At 35.3% G+C, this 23,582-nt stretch overlaps 1 protein-coding gene across 1 annotated transcript in view; it reads left to right on the plus strand.

Moving 5' to 3' along the window:
* The window catches only part of ARAP2 (ArfGAP with RhoGAP domain, ankyrin repeat and PH domain 2), a 239,216-nt gene that overhangs the window by 161,582 nt on the left and 54,052 nt on the right, over window positions 1-23,582 (plus strand). The window contains 3 exon segments of the mRNA XM_078148406.1: window positions 7,946-8,109; window positions 13,371-13,583; window positions 20,831-20,936. Of these exon segments, the coding sequence (XP_078004532.1) occupies window positions 7,946-8,109; window positions 13,371-13,583; window positions 20,831-20,936 (483 nt within the window).

Below are 23,582 nucleotides of genomic sequence, written 5' to 3' on the forward strand. Positions count from 1 at the left end.
ATTAATAATACTCCTTAATAATTTTAAATGAAAATTTATGATTGTAACATTTTTATGATGCATATTAGTGTTTTCCCTGTTTAATTATGTCAGTAAACCCACAAAAATAGATGAAATTCTCTGAACAGCTGTCTGTCTACTTATTTGGAATATTTTATAATTATAATGCTCAGACTTAAATGGAGCCATAATCTCATTACTGTGGCTATTCCTCTAGTAATTCAGATTGTAACCTACCCATTCCTGTCCATACTGAGTAATTCTTGTCCATGCACCCTCATAAATTTATCACACATTAACCAACATAGGTAAGGGCTTTCCACAATTTCTCTTGACATTGTGAGGAAACTGTGTTGTCTGTCAGTTGGTTATTACCAGTACTCACCACATGACCAGATCTTGTTTAAACGTCCTATATGCCATTTCTTTGTAATTTCTTGTGCTCAGTGGATTACAACCTGTTTACACCCATTGTCTGCCTGTCCAATTTCAATTGCATGATCCTCAATTCTATTCCTTCATATAGTTCCTTGACTCATAGCCACAAAACAACATAGGTAGAATATTGGCATTAAAAGAATAAGTCTTGGTTTCAAGAATAAGTCCCTGAATGATCTCATTTGGGAGATGAATGGATTGATAGATTGATGGCTAGTTAGCTAGCTAGCAAATAAAATATGTTCAGCTGCTCACTATACTAAGTGCTGAGGATACATAAACAAGCAAATAAGACAGTTGCTGCCATTAAGGAACTTACCGATGATACAAGACAACACATAAAGAGCTGTAAAAGGTGATGTGTGTATTGGATGAGGGGCATGGCATGGTGTGACTATTGCCATGTGGATACGTATGGCCAAGAAGTGGCAGGGGAGGCTGCTTGAAGGCCTGAGAGCCTGGTGTTTCAGAGCTATAGTCTAAGGTTCACTGGGAGATGAGGATGAGGGCTTCAGTGGAGCCAACATGTTGTGGAGATTTCTAGGAAAGGTGCCCTGTAACATTTTAGGGATTGCTACAATGAGCAAAACATTATCCACAAACCAATAGCTTTTGAATAACCTTACCAACTCGAGTAATCCTTTCTCTACTTGAACCCTGTGCTAGATTTCGTCCCTAATGGTGCTGAATACTTTTGGCTCATTCACTGACTTCCTTGATATTAGTGATCAGATATTCACTGAATGAGGTTTTCTCTCTTGTAGTATCTTTCAAAGAATTTTGTGTAATTTTGACATATGCATGGGAGGCAACTTGTTGGAGAAAAAACTTTAAGGTTCTTTTGGTCCACCAAATCCATTTAAAATATAATCAACAAACAGTTCACATAATTCATGCAATAGGATCAAATCTCTATATCTTTCTTTCAATTGTGTTACAATTAAGATGTAGTCTGCTTTGAAATATTACTTGCCAGACCCTGTCTGTTCTCTTCTAACATGTTTATCAGATGTGCTCAGTGGTGTGTAGAATATTCCCACAAACATATTGTGTAGCTAAATGAATGAAAAAAAGTGTTTATTTTAAGTGCTTAATCTGTGTCATGCACTGAGAATATAAATAGATAAGTGGAAACAGTTCCTCCTCTCAGGGAGCTCACATTCTCCTATTAGAGAGTGACATGATTAGACTTATTAGACTTATCTTCAGGAAAATCATCTGGTAAGGCTGGGTTGCAGAGCAGAGAAGCTATAAACTGGGACACTGAGTAGGAGAAAGAAGAGAAAGAACCAAGGACAAGGTTGAGAGATGTGTGAATGAATGGATAGTTAGATAGATGTACAGAAGTGAGAATGAAAATATTTATAGAATAGTTTTGATCTTGCAGACCCTGGACTAGAGAATTACTGATAAGATTTTCTCTTTAAGATTTAAGTTATATAGATTTTAAAACATTAAGTGTAATTTAGACTTGACTAGTCATGATCCTCATGAAAACCAAATATGAAAAGAGAAACGTTCTTTCCAGTTTGCTTTGTTAATCCCTGTCTTATTTTAGAAAACAATTTCTGGAATGTAAGGCAAAATGTGTTAGAGTTGTTACTACTGATGATAATGACAATTAGAATTTTGGTTAATGCAGTTATCAATTATTCATAATAATGGAGGCAGATATGTTTATGTATGTGTCTGTGAGAGAGGGGGAGAGAGAGAGAGAGAGAGAGAGAGAGAGAGAGAGAGAGAGAGAGAGAGAGAGAGAGAGAGAGAGAGAGAGAGAGAGAGAGAGGGAGGGGAGGAGAAGAAGAGAAGAATAGAAATAATGTGAATAATTTGAAACTTAGAGATAAACCAAAATTCCCTCTTGAACTGTTTTGTCCAGTTTCCTTCCTTTGCCAGCTCTTATGCCAGAATTGGATACAAGAAGCAAAATTGAGTCTGCATTTCACCTTTTCTCCCCTGCTCCTGCCTACCCTTTGTTAGAGGTGCTAATGAGTAGTAAAGTGACTAAAAGCTGGCAGCTGTACTGCAAATGATCTAGCTAATTCATAAACTAGAAATCAGTAGGGACTGGAATAATCAAAGCTAGGATATATCTCATTTTTTAGGATTCCCATTTCTTCCCCAGATACATATATGTCCGTGCCTTCAGATAGAATAATATTGCAATAATATTTTTTGCTTATAGAGCACTTTTGCTCCTAAAAGCTCCAAACAGAAGGTATTCTAGATGGTATCTCTTTAATGTGTACTCTTTGTTTTTAAAAGTATTATTTTGGAAAATAAACCTTTGTTGCTTGCCCTTAAGGGTTTCTGACTACTATTTGAAGCCTTAATACAAATGGTAGGACCTTACTTTTATGTTTTTCTGTTAACCCTTAGGAGTTTTTTGTATGAAAATATACCTATGAATTTATTTAAGTGTTATAGGTCTCTGTCCTCAGCTGTAAAATAAGATGGTGGAATCTGATGATATTTCTGGTCCCTTCTAGCTCTAAATCTTGTGATCTGTTATAGTTCAGCTAGGAGTTTTTGGCAGAGATTATTTTAGACCATCAGGACCAAATGCTGCATATCACTAGAAATCAGAGTTGTGTTTCTGCTTTGATTGGCATTTTCAAAGAATTACAAAACCCTCTTTTAACCATTCGAAAAAAAATTGCTAAAATTTGTCTCAGGTTATACAGATCTCCCAGCAGTCCTTTATGTTTGATAACCGTGGGATTTCTAATTTGATAAACAAATCTATTACTATGCTTCAGCTGAAAGGGCATTATGTTGCAATAAAGGACCATGACTACCTCAGCATGTATTTGGAGGAGCACAGAAGATGAGTTTTTAAAATCTGTAGTTGACCTGTGATAAATCCTAGTATATTTGATGTCTTTGGGGGCCAAATGTATTTAAATTTTATTTATAAATTTCATTCATAATGAATGAAAGACACATTTTTTTAGTATATTTCATGATCATGGGGGTTGGGAAGCATTTATTATTAGGATTTCAGCACTTTTCAAAATTTATTTCATATTTCAGAAACAGAAATAGTAGCAAGTCTCTTGAGGCCAAATTTTCTAAAAGTAGTTTCTAAATGGTGCATGTAATTGCAAGTTAAACAGTAGCTAATTCCCCATGATGTGAGCTTGACTGCCGAGGTGACTTTTTCAACATTTAATGTCCAGAGACCATTTCATGTAAAAGTTACCAAGATAAATTGGATTTTTTCCAGCTAGACTTTATGTAATAAGAGTGATTGTGGCAAAGGTACCTTATGAAATGGGCTTTGCATTAAATGGAATGACAGATAGTAATTGGTTATTTAGCGTGACTTGGACATATGAAAGTACGTTTGTTTCAGGCCTCTTCTATAGTTCTATAGCTCATCATGGAATGGAGGTAGTCTTGGGTTCTCAAAGGATTTGGTAGTAAAAAACAAAAACAAAACAAAGAAATGAACAAAACTTTCACTAGGTCCAGCTGAATTGAAAGACTTAAGATGTGAACCTAATGTTGGATTGTATATTTTTGTCCAAAGCATAATGTAGTTAAGAGAGATTCCTCACCAGAAGTTTTATCATGAAGTCATAGGATCAAAAATTACAGGAACTTTGGAGACTTTGAAGTCCAGACTTCTCATTTTATAAAAGAGGAAATTGAATCCCAGATAGGTTAAGTGCCTTGCCTAAGATGGTAATAAATCACTTTAAGGTTTGCAAAGCACTTTGCAAATATTATCCTATTTGATCTCATAAGACCCTTGGGAGGTAGTTTCACAGATGAGGAAACTGAGGCAGACAGATTAAATGACATGCCCAGGGTCACAAAGCTCATAAGTATCTGAGACCAAATATGAACTGGAACTGAGGTCTTCTGACTCCAGGTACAATTTTGTATTCACTGGGCCACCTAGTTGCCTCAATCTTCCTGATTCTTCATCCAGTGCCCTATCCCCTACCCCATGCAATGTCATGATTGTATTTGGCCAAAGTTACTCCTGAAGACCATATACTAAATTTTAGAAGGTTCGTGATCTGTGAATGTTTGATAGAACTCTTTTGTAAATCCCTCTGGTCCTGGCAATTATTTTTTTGGGAGTGGGGGAGAAAAATAAAGGAGTTCATTTGTGACTCGTCCTGTTTTTCTTTTTTCCCTGTGATTGGTTTATTTAAATTCTCTATGTAGATATTTTTTGGATATTCATCAATTTGACTTAAATCCATTTGGTTGGGATATGGTTAGGAAAATAGTTTCTAATCGTTTCCTGAATTATTTTTCCATTTATTATGTTTTTTTTAATTGAAACTGGTAATTTGGTTTTCCTATTTCTTTTTCTGTACTAGATCATGATTTATGCTGTAATTTTTTCTTTCAATTTTGTTAATATCTTCTTTGATTTTTCATAATTTTTATTTTGTTATGGTGTTAATTTGTTAATTTTCAAATTTTTCTGGTTTCTTACCCAATTAATTAATGTGCTCTTTGCCTTTTTTTGCTGATGAAAGGGATAGAGATGCAAAATTTCCTTTTAGGCTTGCTTTGGCTAAATCTTGCTGTTTTCCCTTTTTTACCCTTTAGATTTATGAATTCTTTAGGATTAAGTTATTTATTCTACACCCAATTTTCAGTCTTTTTTTTAAATGACCCTTTATAAAATGTAATTTTATAGTGTGGTTTTTGGTAACAGTTATATTTAATAGTTCTGCTTTTCTTTACTTGTTGATGAGATTTTTATGCCCTGATTTTTATTAAAGTATCATGTTCACTGAAAAATACACAGATTATATATACTTTTACACATAAAAATACATAATCATTACTTTCTGTACCTATTTTGTAATTATTAACAAATATAATATCAAACTTTTCCAAAAATTTTCATCAGGTCTGTAACTTCTTTCTTATGTATCTTTTAGTTAGATTTGTCTAAATCTGAGAGATGTGTGTTGAACTCCTCAACTCTTATAGTTTTACTATTTCCTCATAAATTTATTAAATTTTTCTTTGATCGTTTGTCTTTTATTACACATATAAATAACATAATTGATATTCATTGCCCATGATGCCTTGAAGCATGTTTACCTCTTTTAATCAAATTTTTTTCACTGTTGCCTAGTCTGAGATCATTATATTGGTACCCGTACTTTTTCAAGTTTAGCTAAAGGATAATTGATTTTGCTTCAGCCCATGATTTTAACTGTGTTTCTTATAAACATCTTATTGCTATATTCTTCTTTCTGCCATCCTATCCTGTTTTATTAATATGTTCATCCTATTCATCTTCAAAGTTAGGATTATTAAATGTATATGTCTGTGTATTTCTCTTCATCTCATCTCTTTAAACATTTTTTTTATGTAACACCCCAAAGAAAAAGAGGGTGCTGGAAGAGCACTATGCTTAATGCTCGAGATCTTTATTTGATCCCATTTCCTTCCATTCTACTACTCTTCTCCCACCCCATGCCTGATTTTGGGATATGTTATCCTATTCTTTCCTTGTATTCCTTCTTTCATATTCCATTCTCTGAAAATGCAGTTATTATTTAATCCATTTGTTAAACCATTTTATCTTTTAATCCTCCTTTTCTCTCTCCCTGGCTGCCCCTGAGTGTAATGTATTCTGTTTCAAATTCTCTCTGTGTATGTATTCAGCCATTTTTTGTCCGATTCAGATGCAATTAAAATTTCCATGTTAGCCTTCCTGTCCTTTCTTCCATGTTTGCATAGTTTTCTCCTTGAGTACCTTTATTATTTGAAGTAGTAAATTCTGTATCACATGTAGTACTTGTTCTTTGGACTCATTCTTTACATTGTTAGAAGATACCTCTTCCCCCAAAGAAAAGGGGGTGGAGAGCCTAAAGTGCTATAAGATTGTTAGAAACATGAACTTCATTAAACATTTTTTGCTTAAAAATCTTTATGCTTTGACTATCTCACTTTTGCCTTGTTTTGGCTTCTACAGTGATTGAATTTAACTTTATACCTATTTTGTTCCTTATGCACTCCAGCCTTCCATAAACCTTTAGCGCCAGCAGCAATGGATTAGTGATTCTCTTATGACATTTTTCATATCCTGTTTTAAATTATAGGTGTTTGTAGAAATTCCTGAACTCTCTATGCCCCATTTAAATTGTAAACTTTTCTAAGGAATAAACAGCATCATCTGCATCTTTGTGTCCCCTAGAGTTTTCACAAAGTAGGTGCTCATTATTGTTCCTTTGGTGAAATAAAAACGAAATCAACTTTCTGCTCTAGAGTTAGTTTATTAAAATAACTTCTCAGTCTTTCATTACCTGGTACCACAAGTTTCTTTGGGAATTTCATAGAGGTAATTTGCCATATTCACACGGTCCCTTACCTTGAATTCACAATGTCAGACTCTATTTCCATTGACATATCTTTTGACAATATTCTAACTGGTATAGTTTTAGGAGAAGCTTCATAGAGGGCAGTTTCTTACCAGACATTATTAAACCCATACTGCACTGAAAGGCATGATATTTTAGGATTTACTCTCTGACAGCATTGGTGATTCAAAAGTTAACTTGTCTCTAGTCATTTCTGTCATTCGCTAGTATGTAAGCAGACAGTTAAATCTCTCATCACCAGGCATTCCACTTGACTAGAAATAAAATGGGAAGTTGGAAACTGTCACTGTTAATTCAAGAGTTATACAGATATTAGAGGTTTGGCATTGCCTTTCAAATATTTTTCTTTCTGAATCAGACTCCCACTCTACTTTCATACACCAACAGTGTAATAAGTACTGCCACCTAGATTTAAATCTAAGAATCTCAAATTAAAAAACTATATGGATGGGAATCAGAGAATAGGTTTTTCATGGAGAATGTTCATTTTATGCTTTCTTATTCTGATCCCATTATAAACTTCTGAACATAATACAAGATCTAATTTTTGGTTCATTTTTCTTTGAAATATAAAACTGATATTTTGCTTTGGATAGGAGAGCTTATCCATATTGATTCAATTTAATGACGAGGAGGATCTGTGTTAAAGATAAGAGAATAAATGATGTAAGAAAAATGGGAAAAAATGGAGAAGGTGGGTAGAATTTTAAAAAGGTTAAATGCTGTCAGTCTTCAGAAAGAAAATTTTAGTGTCTTTGGCCAAGGCTGATATTGTGACCCCCAAAATGAAAATAAAATAGTCAAAAATGAATGGGAATTAAAGTTAAAGATTGAAGTAGTAATTCAAGAAGATAGAACTAAAGAAGTGAATGTAGAAAGTATGTGCTGCAGTGAAAAACTTTCCAAAGCCCATTTGCATTCCCTTCTCTTGGTCAAACTCAGGGAGAAGCCATCTGTAATAGACAAAGAATGTCCTGTTGAGTCTAAAATAAATTTGGTATATTTGATTTTAGTCTTATCATTTATACGTTTTCTTTTCCTTGATTCCTATGCTTAGCTTTTATTATTATTTAGAACCATTTATTTTCTAGAAGAATCACTCTCATTAACAAAAATTCCCTTTCAAATGTTCCTGAACTTTGCAGAACATTATACATCCATGGTCATACTAAGTTGGATTTTACAGTCTGGCATACTGCAATTGAAAAAGCTGCAGGTACAGATGGTAATGCATTACAAGACCAGCAGCTCAGCAAAAATGACGTTCCCATTATAGTGAACAGCTGTATAGCATTTGTTACACAGTATGGTAAGTATTTCTGAGATCTTTTTCAACTCATGATATCGTTCTTACCATTTTAAGTAGTGCCCCAATTGAAGTGGATTAATGTACTTGTGTTTGAAAAGGCACCCTAGAAAAATGGAAACGCAGTTGATTTTCATCCAGAGACTTTTACCCCCCAAATTCATTCAAAGTATGGAATGTAATTTGAAATTTTTGTTTGTTTCTTTTCCCTCTCCTTTTTTAAACTTTTGGTAAATTGTTCCAAGAAAATATCTTAAGAACGATAGAGAATGAAACAGGCATTTGAGTATAGGTTCAAATTGTTTCTCCAGGTGCTAGTATGTTTTAGTGATTCATTATGCCTCTGTCATTTTTTGAAGTGTTTTCAGAAGTGGCAGTTTTGGTACTAAAGAACAGAACATACTTAATTTTTGATACACACACACACACACACACATGTATATACACATGTTAATCATAGTGTAATGGTACAACAGAGTGAAAAGTCCCTAACTTTATTTTTGGTCTCTTAAAAAAGAATTTGATGATTTTGAGTCAAATGTCTATCTAGCAGTCTTGGTGTTATTCAAGAGAAAAATTGGTTATTACATTTGGCTTATTTACAAAGATTTTTTTTTATCAGAGGTTTGCCTTATTCCAGAGCTTCTTAATGTATTTCCTATGCTTTAGCTTGAATACAGCAGGTAGCTATGATTAAATACTTTATATACCTCTACAAACACATCCTTGGGTGCCTTCTCTTTGTGTAAAAATGATCCTGGGTTCTCAGAGGCCATGATAGAAAATTAATAGTTCTTGTAAGTACTGTCATGATGGAAAAGCTTTAAGCATGGTACTTCATATCCAAGGACTGATCTGGCTAAGAATAAAAGAGGCTGGCCACTGGGTGTTGAGTTCTGTGACCATGACAACCCATGAACAAAGGAAAATACAAGATTGCTTTCAGGCTTTTTTGGCCCTCTTTTTGCTTCTTTGGCAATGCTAAAGTGTTGTAAAGCAGAGCAGAGAATGTCAGCTGCAGTTTTTAAAAAATCTATAACATAAGCTCAGCTGCTGGAACCCCCAGTTTCTGATGATTAACAATTTGATACGCTGTTGACAGAAATGAAAGCATAGACTTAATGAAGTTGCAGGATGATTGATTCGCAAGTTCTTTTAGATCAAGAGTTCTTAATTTTTGTGTAATGCATTCCTTTAACAATCTGGTGAAGCCTGTTAGACCCTTATAATGATGTTTATGAATACATAAAATAATATGTGTGGGATTACAAAGGGAATCAATTATATTGAAATGCAGTGAACAAAATAAAAGGTCAAGAACCTCTGGTTAAGAATACCCATTCAGTAAGAGGTGTATAATAGTTTTCTCAGAGTTGGTCTTACCTTGCATCTAAAAGCAAGACATATAGTTTCATAGGACAGTTAGTCATCTTGCTCTGAAGAATTCATGTTAAGCATAGAAAAGGGAACAATCCTAAGGAAGCTGTACAGTCATCTGTTATTGAAGATGGATTAGAGAAATTATATATAGAACACAACCAGATCCTTCAAACAAAGTAAACATGTACCTAAGCTTAATACTTGACAACTTCATGTTCAAAGGTGTGCTTTGAATAAGAAGACAAAAATATTTTGGAAAATGCTTTTTGAGATTAAGGAATGAAAAAGACTTAAAGCTTGCATCTTTGTTGCATATCTTGAATATCTTAATAAAAAAGAGAGCCCGCAACCTCTGAATATCATGAGCACCAAACAGCATAACAAAAGTAAAAACAAATAAATGACTGTTCAGTCCAGAGTTAGTCTTTTATGTGCTAACAGATAATCAACTGGATAGAGCAAAAGTTAGAACAAACACCAAATTATGACAGGGTAAAAACAAAATAGTAACAATTACCATACCCTAACTTGATTTATTTAAAGCAAGCTACTGTTGCCTTAATTTAAAAAAAATGAAATCATAATATGAAAGACATTGATAGGCATAATCACGATGCCTTAAAGAAGGCATTGTAATACAGAGTTTAACCAATTTAAAAATCACCCCAAAGCACAGATCAAAACCCATCTAAATCTTAGTTTCTTTGTCAAATGGAGAGACTTAATTTTTTATATATACATACATGTTAATCATAGTATAATGGTACAACAGAGTGAAAAGTCCCTAAGGTTTTTTTTGGTCTCTTAAAAACAATTGATGATTTTTGAGTCAAATGTCCATCTAGCAGTCTTGGTGTTATTCAAGGAAAAAATTATTACATTTGGCTTATTTACAAAGATAATATTTTAGCAGGAGGTTTGCCTTATTCCAGAGCTTCCAGGTTTAATGTACTTTAATGCATGAATTTCTTTATAAAATGTTACAAAAGAGGATGGAGGATTGTGAGCAATATTGCCTTGACAAAGTAGCAAGAAATGATTAAGGAAAAAAAAGAGCTGGCTGAGAGCATTGGCAAGAGATGAAGCAATGCCAGATCAAACTGTAGATGAAATTTGAATGCAGATTTAAAAAAGAAGTGGAAGTGAAAGCACTTGAGTACTCAATGTGCTATCTAGACAAAGTAGAAAATACGCCTAAGAAATGAACTCGGGAAAAGTAGCTAGACCAAACGAAAAAGATACAGAAGAAATTTGAGCTGGATGAAACATAATTTCAGAGGCATACAGGGACTGACTTTTAACATGAATATAATAAAGGAAAATTTACAAAGAATCCCAGCATATTTATTTTGCTTTTATAGCCAAAAGAGGTGACAGAGGAGACATTTAGGAAGCAAGCATATCTATCATTCATGCCATTCTTGCACATGATATTCAACCTCTTGACTCTGCCTTTTCATTGGAGGTCACCCAGAATGGTCCCCTTTTTAGCTCTGGGCTTCCCTGCTTTCTTCAGAATTCAAATTAAATCCCACTTTATGCAAGATTCCCTTCCTTGTCTCTCTTCCCTCCATCCGTTTTAGTACTTCCCTCTGACACGACCTCCATTTTACACTGTACATATGTTACTCATACAGTTTTTTGACTCTTATCTCCCCTGTTGGGATGTGAGCTCCTTGAAGGCAAGGATTTTGTTTTTTCCTCTCTTTTTTTAGCCTTAGCATAGTGCCAGGCATACAGGAAGTGCTCCATAGATACTGATTGATTACTGACTCCATAAGTTCACTTTCTCACATCTAACATATCTTTAGAAGAGTTACCTCTGCACGCACGCGCACACACTCACACACACACGCACACTAAGCTTAATGAAAACATGAGAAAACAGGCAGGCTTTTACATAAGAACATCTAAAGTAATTCATGTGTTGGCAATCATATAGCTGATAGGTATAGGAAAGACAGTTTCCTGCCTTTTTCATTGGTTATTGATTAAAAATATATTTGATTAATTATATTTGAATTATGTGAGATTCTTTGTAAGATGGATGCTCAGGCATCTTTGTTCAGAAATCACTCTGATTATTAATATTGAAGCAGACATCAGAAAAGACCTATGCTCACTGGGATTTCATAGATCCTTTATGGAGTAATCTTACATGGACATAGACTAGAATTGCTACGATGAAAAGACCCAAATAGGTTATGATTTGCATTGGTGGTGGGAATAATCACAGTAATGGGATCATGGATACAGGGAAGTCTTGAAGTAGGTTACGGTAGTGTTTTGGCAATAGCTAAAGATGTATTTTAATTTCACATTCCTATTTTCACGTTTTACAAATGCCCTGAATTTTGTTGTTTTCAGGGTTCCCTTCATTCCTAATATCTGCTTTCCATTATTCTCAGAGCCATAATTAAGTTTGGGAACCTGAGCAAAGCAATTGGGACTTGGCCCCCAGGGCACTAACCTTTTGCAAGGTTGACAGCAGAGTATTTTAGCAGAGTAGAATCCAATGAGCTTATTCCTCTTCCAAGGTACCCCTTCCCTGATGTCCTAGACTTGGTATAAATGGTTAATTTGAGGGCAGGTTTACTGTAGTCATGAAAATGAATATTTAAGGCCTTGCTTTTTTCCATATCAATTGACTTAAATTTTAGATTTCTCAATACTTACAGTGTGTGTTTTACACTTTCTAAACTCTGATACAACATCTTTGAAATTTTAAAGTCATAAATGTGTCAAGAGTCAGTTACATTTGAGTGGTCTAGTGGAAAGGATAATGCTTATCTTCTACTAATATGAAATTGTTCAATCTTAACATCCCAAAATTGCAATGAAATTGGGAAGTAAATGAGAGAAAGAAGTAAATGAGATGGACTAATGGGTTTCAGCATATTTCATTTATAATTGAAGTACCACCCATATTCTCATATTCTTGTTTTATTCCTTTCCTGTTTTATCCCTCACCTCTTAAATTTAGCAATATTTCAAACAAAGTAACAATAAATCACAAATTCATGTGAATGATAACACATGACAAAACTCTTTTAAGGTTTACAAAGTCCATTCTGTACAATAACTTTGTGAGTTAGTAGTGAAAGTATTATTACAGCCTTGATTTAGAAGGGGAAAATGAGTTTCAAAGAAATGAAGATCATTGGCCAGGGTATTTTAAGTATTAAAGTATTAAAGGAGTCTTTGTGTATGCTAATACTTGTATAGTAATTACCACTCACTATGAGAAATCATTAGCACATTTATCAGTTTTATTCATTGAGGTCATGGTTATGTTTCTTTTGTCATATATGTTATTTACTGTGTTCATTCATTATAATTATATTTTCACATCAGTAAGAAGTTACATTCTTGAATTTGGCATATACTCATTGGTGTATACTCAGAAATCATCATGAAACATAGTAGCCAGTGGTCATGGCTTCTTTGAATTTCCCTCCTTTAATGTGAAGTCCAAATCCCACTTGGGTTTACTAATCTTTGGTCAGTTTTTAAACACAAAGAATACATGTTTTTGTCCTCATCTATCAATATAGCAAGTGTTTATAAATGTAGCATTTCTTTCATTAAGATAGCTGACCATGTGTACATATTTTCAGCTGAATTTGTTCATTAATTTGACTTCAGTATAGTTATATCTTTTCATTTTTGAGCATGTTGGTGTCATTCTAGGATGGTAAGTTGTGAGGGTGGAAGATAAATAGCAAATGCATCTGTGATTTATAGAGGATCTAATACAGCTCTTTGGATTGATGATCCATTTGTTTTTCTTCCATGTCTCAGTATGTACACATTTAAATTGCATTCTTAGCATTGGTGGTATTTTAATTTTAGGCTAATATTTGTTTTTTAATTTTCTTTTGAAGGTTTAGGAAGCAAGCATATTTATCAGAAAAATGGTGACTCTTTCCGCATAAGTGAGCTCCTGGAAAGTTTCAAAAAAGATGCAAGAAGCTTTAAATTGAGGGCTGGGAAGCATCAGCTGGAAGATGTGACTGGCGTGTTGAAAAGTTTTCTGTCTGACATAGATGATGCACTTCTTACTAAAGAGCTGTATCCGTACTGGATCTCTGCGTTAGGTAATATATGCAGAAAATCAAGGAAAATTATGTCTAATGGAATCTATGCACTCAGTAGTTATTTTTATATTGTACTATTTAGGGTTTACTTTGATTTTTATCTTAATTTTGTGCTACAAATTGCATTTTTAAAAGTCGTTGAGAACTGTGTGAACATTATTGTCTTGGAATAAAATTTGTACACATTTTTTAAAAGCTGAAGATACAGACCTCAGGTACAGATTTGGTAGTAAAAACTGAGGTGGCATGTAACATTTATTTATTAGATTTGGTCAAGTTCCTCAGTGTTCAGATACATATACTCTTACTCAAATACACAGGATCTCTAGTTGAAGCTATTACAAATTGGTATGGTACTTTTGAATATAAGTTTCTTTTGGCATAGGCTTTAAGAATTGATAGTCACTTGGATTCTGTGATGACTAAGTTTATATTTCCAATATCTTCATTTGACTGTCAAGTCTTCCCCAATGTTTATTCTAGCTTTTCCAATAGAAACTGGTCCATACTTCCTTTTGCTTTCAGTTCCTCAGGATATCATTTAATGAAGTTTTAGCACCTTGACCAAACCACCAGAAAACCATTGGAGAAATTTGCAGGTTTAGCTTCCCAGAAGTTTTAAAGAAAAAATTAAAGAACCAAGAAACTGAATTTTCTCGAATAAGTAATTTAAATGTAATCATTGATGGTGTTGAATTGATGACAGTGACACTTCAGTTATTTGATATAAACTAACTTAAAATAGCCTGTAAATTGAAGCTATAGATAGTCTGTACTTGACAAGATAAGAGTTTTGTTCCATATATAGATGATAGACAACTTGGAAAAAATGTTACTCAGATAGGTATCAAGAAAGAAGAACAACCGTCCATGATTAGTAGTGATCCTCTGAACCATTAATGAGAGACAGGCAGGCAACTTTTCATGGACCTTTCAGCACTATTGATGAATACAGTGAAATCTGATTAAGGTGACATTGGTTAAAATTAATGGGTAATCTTAACCCATTTAATTCAGAGGATACTTTCCCCTTATAAAATGACATAGCTATAATAAGGTTTATAGCCAGGTTGTCCATTTGAGAATCTGGCTTAGAGGCTTTTTTTTTCCTTGAAAATTTCAAAGGACATATTAGTTAATCCTTATCTCAGGGTGTTTCCGTTTATTTTGCTCTTAGTGCAACTTTGAGGAAATTTTTTGTGCATTGAATTTTTCCTGTATTTTTTTGTATGTTTTATACAAAGTTACTATTTACCTTCCCTCTTTTGTTTTGTTTTTTGGTGAGGCAATTGAGGTTATAGTGACTTGCTCAGGGTCACTCTTTTAAACACCATCTTTGATCCAATTCCATTTTATTGAAAACCCCTTGCCACAGGCAGCATTATTGCTTGGAATTGCAAAAGAATGACAATGTATGACAAAGTTTCATGTCTCCTCTCATTCTAGAAGCCCTTGTGAGATTGGGTCAGGATCTAAAACAAAATCCTCTGGTCACTCTAAAAACTAAACTTCTTTAAAATTTCCTATATTGGTGTTCCCAAAAACAATTGAATCTTCTGTGAAAACCCCAGGATTCTTTGGACTTGGGACAGTGAGGCAACATACTCTTTGGAGTGATCTTAGTGTGATTTGCCTAACCTCCTTTTCTGCAGACCACTTTGTCAAGTATTCTCTGAAATTTGTGGCTGAAGAATATTTTTGAGTATATGCCTTTCATGGTAACTTTCTTTTCATTTTTCTTAGACTCTTCTTAGAATTTAGAATTTATTTTTTAGCTTTCATATTAAAAAAAGCTATATGTTCAGTTTCAAAACGTCCTGTAAAGGAGGAGTTCCTTGGAAAGGTAATACAATTTAGCTATTATTTATTAAAGGAAATGCCCTTTGGGGTTTGAAATGAGGACACTATGATTTTAATTATATTCCTAGTGACTGATAACTAGTAATTCTTCTGGTGATGTTATCAAATTATCTTTCACTTTTGCTTTAGTGGTAAAGCTTATTTTGGTGCCATGGACCCCTTTGATAGTCTGGTGAAGCCTGTGGACTACTAAGAATATTGTTTCTAAATAATTGAAGGAAATGTTAAATTTCAGTTAGAGGTTAGTGTAAATACAGATATATTTGTTTTTCTATTCAAGTTCACACACTGCCTGAGGAGAGCCATGTTTACTTATATGAGTATGGCAAACCCGACAGATCAGAACAAAAGAGATAGTTGTAAAGAAAGTTGTAGTTTGAAATTGAAGTGTACTTAAAAAAGATTTTAGAGAGATTCTTTTATCCCTGGGGATCCTAATGCCCTTTACAGACTGCCTAATGCATTGAGAGAACTACTGATATGTAGCTGCTTTTTTTATGAAAGACTAAATCTAACATGGAGCAGGAAGAATTGTATTTTTCATGAAAAGTGGGAAATAGAGAGGAGAAATGTAGAAGTGCAGATTCCATCATCTATAAAAGTGTCATTGATGCCTTATTCCTCAGGACAGTCGAGTGAAGGATGCTTCTGAATTCATATTGTCACTTAGTTATTTGGTTTAGACATATACAGGATCTTTTCTTTCTACATATGTTCAGCCTTTAAACTATTCTCATTGTCTTCTTTGTCACACCCCCCCAGCCCTTTTTTAATGTCCTCAGTCTTTCTCTACCATTTTTACTTCTGCATTTAGTGCATTCTTGTGGACCAACTGACTTGTTGCCTCCCCTTCATCTGTGCCACTCATTCCTCAGCCTCCTTACACTGTAGATTCTGCTTCTGGCACTTTGCTGAAACTGTTTTCTTAAAGATTATCAATGTAAAATCCAGGGCCATTTTCTAGGCCTCATTACTTCTTTTAGTTTCTCAGCAAAATTCGACATTATAACCACTATTCTCTTCCCCCTCTGATTTTTATGTACTTATTACATTCTGTTTTGCACTAAGGTAAATAAAAAACATTTACTAAATGCTTAGTATGTGCCAGGCACATACAAACCGCTGGGGATATACATACAAACAAATAAGACTGCCTGTATCCTCGAGGGGCTTGCATCTTTTTTTTTTTTAAAGGCAATTGGGGTTAAGTGAGTTACCCAGGATCACACAGCTAGTAAGTGTCAAGTATTTGGTCTGAGGCCGCATTTGAACTCAGGTCCTCCTGACTGGTGCTCTATCCACCTAGCTGCCCCTGGGGGTGTTACATTATAATGAGGGCTAGAGGGAGACTACTTGCAGAAGCAAGGCAGCTATTAAGGAGGGAGAGAAGTCAGGAGAATAAGTGGAGCCAGGAGGGAATTGGGGCTGGCTAGGGCCCTTCATAAAATAGTGGTCCATGTTAGGAATTCACCAACCTACAGAGCCATGCTCAGGGTGGTAGTATCCTAAATTTTTGAATAAATCCATTTCTCCACAAGATTAATTCTATCTTTCTGACTATTCCTTATCTGCTTCTTCTTCTTTTCCTTCTCCATTAAGTGTAGGCAACCCCAAGACTTGGACATTTATTCCTTTCACTCTCATACACTCCCATTGCTTCAACTCTTACCTTATTATTTATAAATATTTATCTCTAATTTCAACCTCTTTTGTCAGCTCCACACTGGTTACTGGCTGGATATCTTCACCATAGGCCCTGCTGATGTCTTGAATCCTCATCTTCCCCTGCCCATAACTGATTGTAGTCCTCATTTTCCAGATTCTCAAAGTCTACCATTTCTCTGTCACCTGTATGTTAAGAATATGGTTCATCTTTTTCTTTTTCCTTTTTCCTATCTCTATTTAAATTCTCCCTTTGAAATGTCTCTTGTATCCATCCCTTCTTCCTGTTTGTACTGCTACCATCCAGTTCATGCCCTTGTTTCTTGCATCTTTCAGTAATCTCATGAGTCTCCTTGTCTCCATTTCCTTCCCTCCACCAATTAATTGTACCCATGGATGCTAGATGCATCTCAGCACACAGTTAGTTGATCATTTCATTTCCTTTCTAAATAACTTTCCAAGTTTGTTTTTAATTTTTATTAATTTAATTTGATTTATCAACACTCACTTCCATAAACTTTTGGGTTTTAAATTTTTCTCTACCTCCCTTCCTAAGACAGCATGCAATTTGATATAGGCTTTACATATACATTCCTATTAAACATATTTTCACATTAGTCATGTTGTAAGGAAGAATCAGGACCAGTAGGAGGAACCACAAGAAAGAGGAAACAACAAAACAGAAGAAAAAAAGTGGCAAACAGTATGCTTTCATCTGCATTCAAACTCCATAGTTCTTTCTTTGGATGTGGATAGCATTTTCTATCATGAGATTTTTGGAAATATTTTAGATCCTTGCATTGCGGAGAAGGGCTAAGTCTGTCAAAATTAGTCATCACACAATGTGGCTGTTACTGTGTGCAATGTTCTCCTGGTCCTGCTCACTTCACTCAGCATCAGTCCATACAAGTCTTTCCAGGTTTTTCTGAAGTCTGTTCATCATTTCTTATAGCACAATAGTATACCACAACTTGTTCAGCCATTCCCCAATTGATGGCCATCCACTCAATTTCCAATTCTTTAGCACCACAGAAAGTGCTGCTATAAATATTTTTGTACATGTAGGTCCTTTTCCTATTTTTATGATCTCTTTGGGATACAGCCCTAGAAGTGCTACTGCTGGGTCAAAGGGTATGCATATTTTTATAGCCCTTTGGACATAGTTCCAGATTGCTCTCCAAAATGGTTGGATCATTTCACACCTCTACCAGCAGTGCATTAGTGTTCCAATTTTCCCACATCTTCTCCAGCATTTATCATTTACTTGTTTTGTCATGTTGGCCAATCTGATAGGTGTGATGTGGGACCACAGAGTTGTTTTTAATTTGCCTTTCTCTCATCAATAGTGATTTGGAGTTTTTTTTTCGTATGATTGTAGAAGGCTTTAATTTTGTCATCTGAGAACTGCCTGTTCATATCCTTTGACCATTTATCAATTGAAGAGTGACTTGTATTCATAAGATTATTTTTCAAAACTGTCCACAATCTAACACTATCTTACTTTTCATTCTATTTCATACTGCTTCCTATTATTATTATGTATTTTACGTTCCAATCAACTCATCAATTGGCAAACCAAGATTAAGTGCTTACACTTAATTTGCTGTGCAGTAGGGCAGGTACTTTGGGAGTGCTAAGTTTAGTTAACACCTAACTCTTGCATTCCAGGAACTTACAGTCTGGTAAAAGGATAAGAGATGAACCCAGAGAGCTACCATACCCAGTATTATATGATAAAGGCCCTAAGGGAAAAAGTTATTACAACCAGCAGTATCGGGGAATGCTTCCTGTTAGAAGTGATATATGAGTTTGCCTTTAAAGGGTGGTAGTTCAGCAGGTGATCTTGAGCAGAGTCGTGGAAGTATGAGAATGTGTTGCATTTTTAAGGTTGCAAAGTTGACCAGTCTGATTTTAGTGTCATTATGGAAAAATAGTTGGAAAGGTGCCAGATTGTGGAAGACTCTCATTGCCAAAGAGAGACATTTGAACTTTACTCCAAGAATAATAGGGAGACATTGAAGATTTGTGAACTGAGTGACATGAGTAGATATAGTTATTATTGAATGGAGTAGGAAGACCTTTAAGGATGTTGTTGCAATTAACCTGGTGAGGTGATAAGTAACTGAACTGGATAAGTGATAGTGGAAATACACCTAAGTTAGAAATGTTGGAGTTCATTCAGATGGAGTTGAATAGGCTTTGGTAACTTCTATGAAACTCTTTTATCCCCTGACTAAAAGTGATCTCTCTTCTCAAATCTTTTTTATGTGTTCAGCATGTGTTCAGCAACTTATAGTCTCATTGGTTTCAAATTTGCATTAAAGTTGTAAATCTCCAACCAGTGAGACTAAAAGTTTCTTGCAACATTTTGTATTATTTATATGTAGATCTTTTTGCAATGTCTGATATGTAGTAGATAACTCAGCACATCACAGGATCAAAGGATTTTCAAATTGGAATGAATCTCAATAGCTGATTAATCCAGTCCACGCATGAAAAGATACCTGCTGTAACATACCCAGCAAGCGGTCATCCAACTCTTGATTGTGAACCTCTAAGAAGGGAAACCCATTACTTCCTACCCCCAAAACATCCTGTTCAATTTCTGAACAATTATACTTTTCAGGTTCCTTTTTTTTTTCCTGACATCACACCCAGATTTGCCTCTTTGTGACTTCTGCGTATTATTCTTAACTCTGTCTTCTGGGGTCTCAGAGAACAACTGTACTCCCTCTTTCACATGATATCTGTTCAGGCCCTTGAAGACAGCTCTTATATTCCCTCTGATTCTTCAATAGGCTTAATTTCACCCCCAGGTCCTCCATTGGATCCTCATATCACTTGCATTAAAGAGACTCTTTTACCCTCTGTGTAGTGCTTTAAATGCTTTCCAGCTTCTCTGTGCCCTCCCTAAATGGTGGCACCCAGAACTGAATACAGTTATCTTGATTTAGTCTGATCAGGTCAAAGTACAAAGGGACTTTCACCTGTTTATTCTTGTAAGCTGTGCCTCTTAACTACCACTATCACCTAACAGACTGTACTCCATTTTGAACTTGGCTCCATTCACCTATAACACCCTTTTCAGTCCTAATTATTATCAGCTGCTGAACTGCAGACCATTTTACCTCCTTTCTTAAGGATTTGGCACTTGGTTGTTCACTGACAATGTTTGGCAGGCTTCACTATTGAGAGCATTTGTGTCCAAATTGATATACATCTGAACCGCCAAATGTATTAGCCTGCTTAACTGTCATGGCTTATACCTTCACCCCATGTCAGGGCAAATAACACCTCAGTTCCCATTGACATCCCAAATGGCCAAATACATATTCCTAAACTCTGGAATTTCCCTTTGTATTCGTAATTGCTTATCCCTTCATTTTTTTCTTCTTCTTCTTTGCTTCTCCTAAGCCTGTTTTTCATCATTGTCATTGTCAATCCTCCTCTGTCTTTTCTTAGCCTATTTCCCTTATGTTACTAGTCCTACATTCTGGGACCAATAGAACATTACAGACCCTTTTTACCAAATGACAGACTTTTAAATATTGAATACTGTTGTCTTGCCACTTTCCTCTGTCCCCCACCAAGTCTTTTTACACTTACTCACTTCAGTTCCTTCATCTAATCCTCATAGAGCATGACCTCAAAGTAAAAATGCATGTGCTTAATAAATGTTCATCGAATTGCATTGAATGTTTGTGATTTTTCTTACTCTTTCTCAGATACTCAAGATGACAAAGAAAGGGTTAAAAAATACAGCACATTTATCCGTACACTTCCAGGGGTCAACAGGGCGACTTTGGCAGCTATAATTGAGCACCTTTACAGGTCAGTATATTTGAAAACTTTTTATACACCTTCATCAGTAGATAGTTTTCAGTGCATTTGTTTTTCAGCTCTACTGGTGTGATCAAAGGCCTGCCTGTCAGAAGCTTTCAACATGGTTGGTTAAATACTCCTCCTTAGTATATAGTCTTAGAGAATTTAATGAGGCTGAGGCAGATTAAAAGACTTGCCAGTAGTCACAGGAATAATTCAGGGCCATAGGTAGAATAGGTTTTCCTGATTCCTAAGCCCTCCATCCACTGACATTACCTTACCCTCCTGTTTCTTTGTCTCAGTCAATCTCTTTTGCCATGTAAAGTCCATCTTTGTAGTCTTCTGATAGAATTGCCATTTTTGAGCTATATACAGTGATGTTAGTCGTAATTACAAAATTAAACTTTGATGAGAAGGCTCTTTTTGGAGTTCTGAGTAGAGTGCTTTCTAACATTTTAAGTGCCATATGGCGAACTGTTATATGATTATCTTAGCCTAACAATCCGGCCAATCGGTGTTTGAGTCACAAGCTGGCAGAATTGACTGAGAGGGCTAGAGTTGTTTATTGAAGGATACACAGAATCAAATGGAAATCAGCAGTTCTACTTCGCATTCCCTGCTAGTCCTGAAGTGGCAGCTCTATCCATCACAGCTGACTCTAAGCTTCAGTTTCCAGCACTCCAAGGTATACTGAGGGGCTCCATTAATCAACTCTGATTGACATCGTGTAAGACATTGCCCTAACATTGAGCAAGCCCTTCTTCCCTTTAGGGAGAAATTTTTACCCCCTGAGGCAGGGCTGGAAAGAAAAAACATATATAGGTAGTACTCTTATGATATATGTCCTAGGACTGTCTTGTACAAAGTACCTTGGGAAGCAGTAAGCCCAGAGAAACCTGTGACAAGAGGGAAATTACAGGTCTGGAGGGATCTTAAGAATGTGAGGTGAATGGTATGTGCATGTTATACTGGGGATTATGGATTCAATTCTTTGGGACCAATCATTGGACTACTAATCTTTTGTGCAATACAGTGACACACATATACACACTCACAAAGACATACATACACATATGTGAATACATATACATGTACACATGCACATACAACTTCGTTGTTATAGAGGACCTACCAAAAGGAAACTTCTATGTGTGGCAGATCAGCAGTATAACTCATAGTATTAGAGAGCTAATATAGAAAAACTAAATGACTAAATGACTTGCCCAGGGCTTCCCATGTCAGCATGTCAGAAGTTGGACTTGAACCCAGGTCTTTCAGATGCCAACGCCAGCTCTTTATCCATTACATCAGGCTGCCTTACAACAAAAAGAATGATGATTATAAAAACAGTTCTATGTAGTCAGTTCATTTAGGCAGCTATTGGGTAGTTAGAGAACAGATAGAGAAAGAAAAATGCAGCATGCAACCTGTATCCTCAGAGTCATGTATCATGAGATCATAGACCTAGTGCTGAAAGGGACCTCAGAAGTGATATATTTCCACCCTCCCATTTTATGGATGAGAAAAATGAAGCCCAGAGATGTTAAGCAGTTGCCTCAAGGTCACATAATAATGGGCTATATTTGTCTAATTTTGTAGCTTTATGTATAAACTGGTGTTTCTAGCATAATTAAAATTCACTCTAAGACTCTCATGGTTACCTCATTGGCCTTTCTTGCAAAAACTTAAAATGCTCCTGGTTGCTGTTTGAACCAGAAAGCAGAGATCCATTTCCCTTAAGGAGATTTAGTCTCCAGGTGTGTAACCATGATTGCTCACCAATACATCTAAACTTACAGTGATGGCTAGCTGTTCACACTGCTTTGTGAAAGTCTGTCTTCATGTTCATGGGACTACCTCTCTGCTTGTGAAAACAACAAGCTGACCTTCTTTCTCACTAATCAGGAAGTGCTGATAATAGACTCATCGATGGAAGGTGCATTATAGATCGTCTAGTTGCCAGCCCTCAACTTATAGTTGAGGAAATTGAGACATAAGAGGGGAAATAATTTGCCTAAGGGTCACACAAGTAGTAATCAACAGAAAAGAATAGAACCCAAATGATCTAACTTAAAACCCAGTGTTCTTTCTGCTGTCATAGGCTGCCTGTATATGAGTTTATTCTATTGAATGCCTGTTCCCATTTTTTAATTGCATTTCCCCTCTAGCTGCTCTCACCACTTCTCTGCAGATGTAAGCTGGCAGTTCTAATTTTATAATGCAAGGCAACCAGAAAGTAATCTGCAACTGAGTTTGCTTTTTTTTTAAATACATGTAACTTTTCAAGGATATGGCTTTCATCCGTGTCCATATGTTGGAAAGTGTAAATAATTGTATGTGTCAGATTATTTACACAAAAAGAAAACTTTAATGTCGTATGGTCTTGAAATATTATTTGAATCATTTGTGGTGGTTTACGTTTTTACTTGTGTGTCTTGTCTCCTCAACTAGATTGTAAAATGTTTTTTGTAACATCTAGATTTGTGAAGTCTTTGGCATACAGGATCATGTTTCATAGCATTTTGTGTGCCTCATTTTAATATTTGACAGTGATTGTTGTTGAAAGAAACCACAGTGAATTTCATCTTTCTAGAAGTTTTATTGAGGTAGTGTCAAAGTGTTGTGTGTCTTAATTGGACATATTTATCTTTAACA

The sequence above is a fragment of the Phascolarctos cinereus genome, unplaced genomic scaffold (genome assembly GCF_003287225.1).
Source record: "Phascolarctos cinereus isolate Bilbo 61053 unplaced genomic scaffold, phaCin_HiC Scaffold_9;HRSCAF=440, whole genome shotgun sequence".
In the NCBI taxonomy this organism is placed as follows: Eukaryota; Metazoa; Chordata; class Mammalia; order Diprotodontia; family Phascolarctidae; genus Phascolarctos; species Phascolarctos cinereus.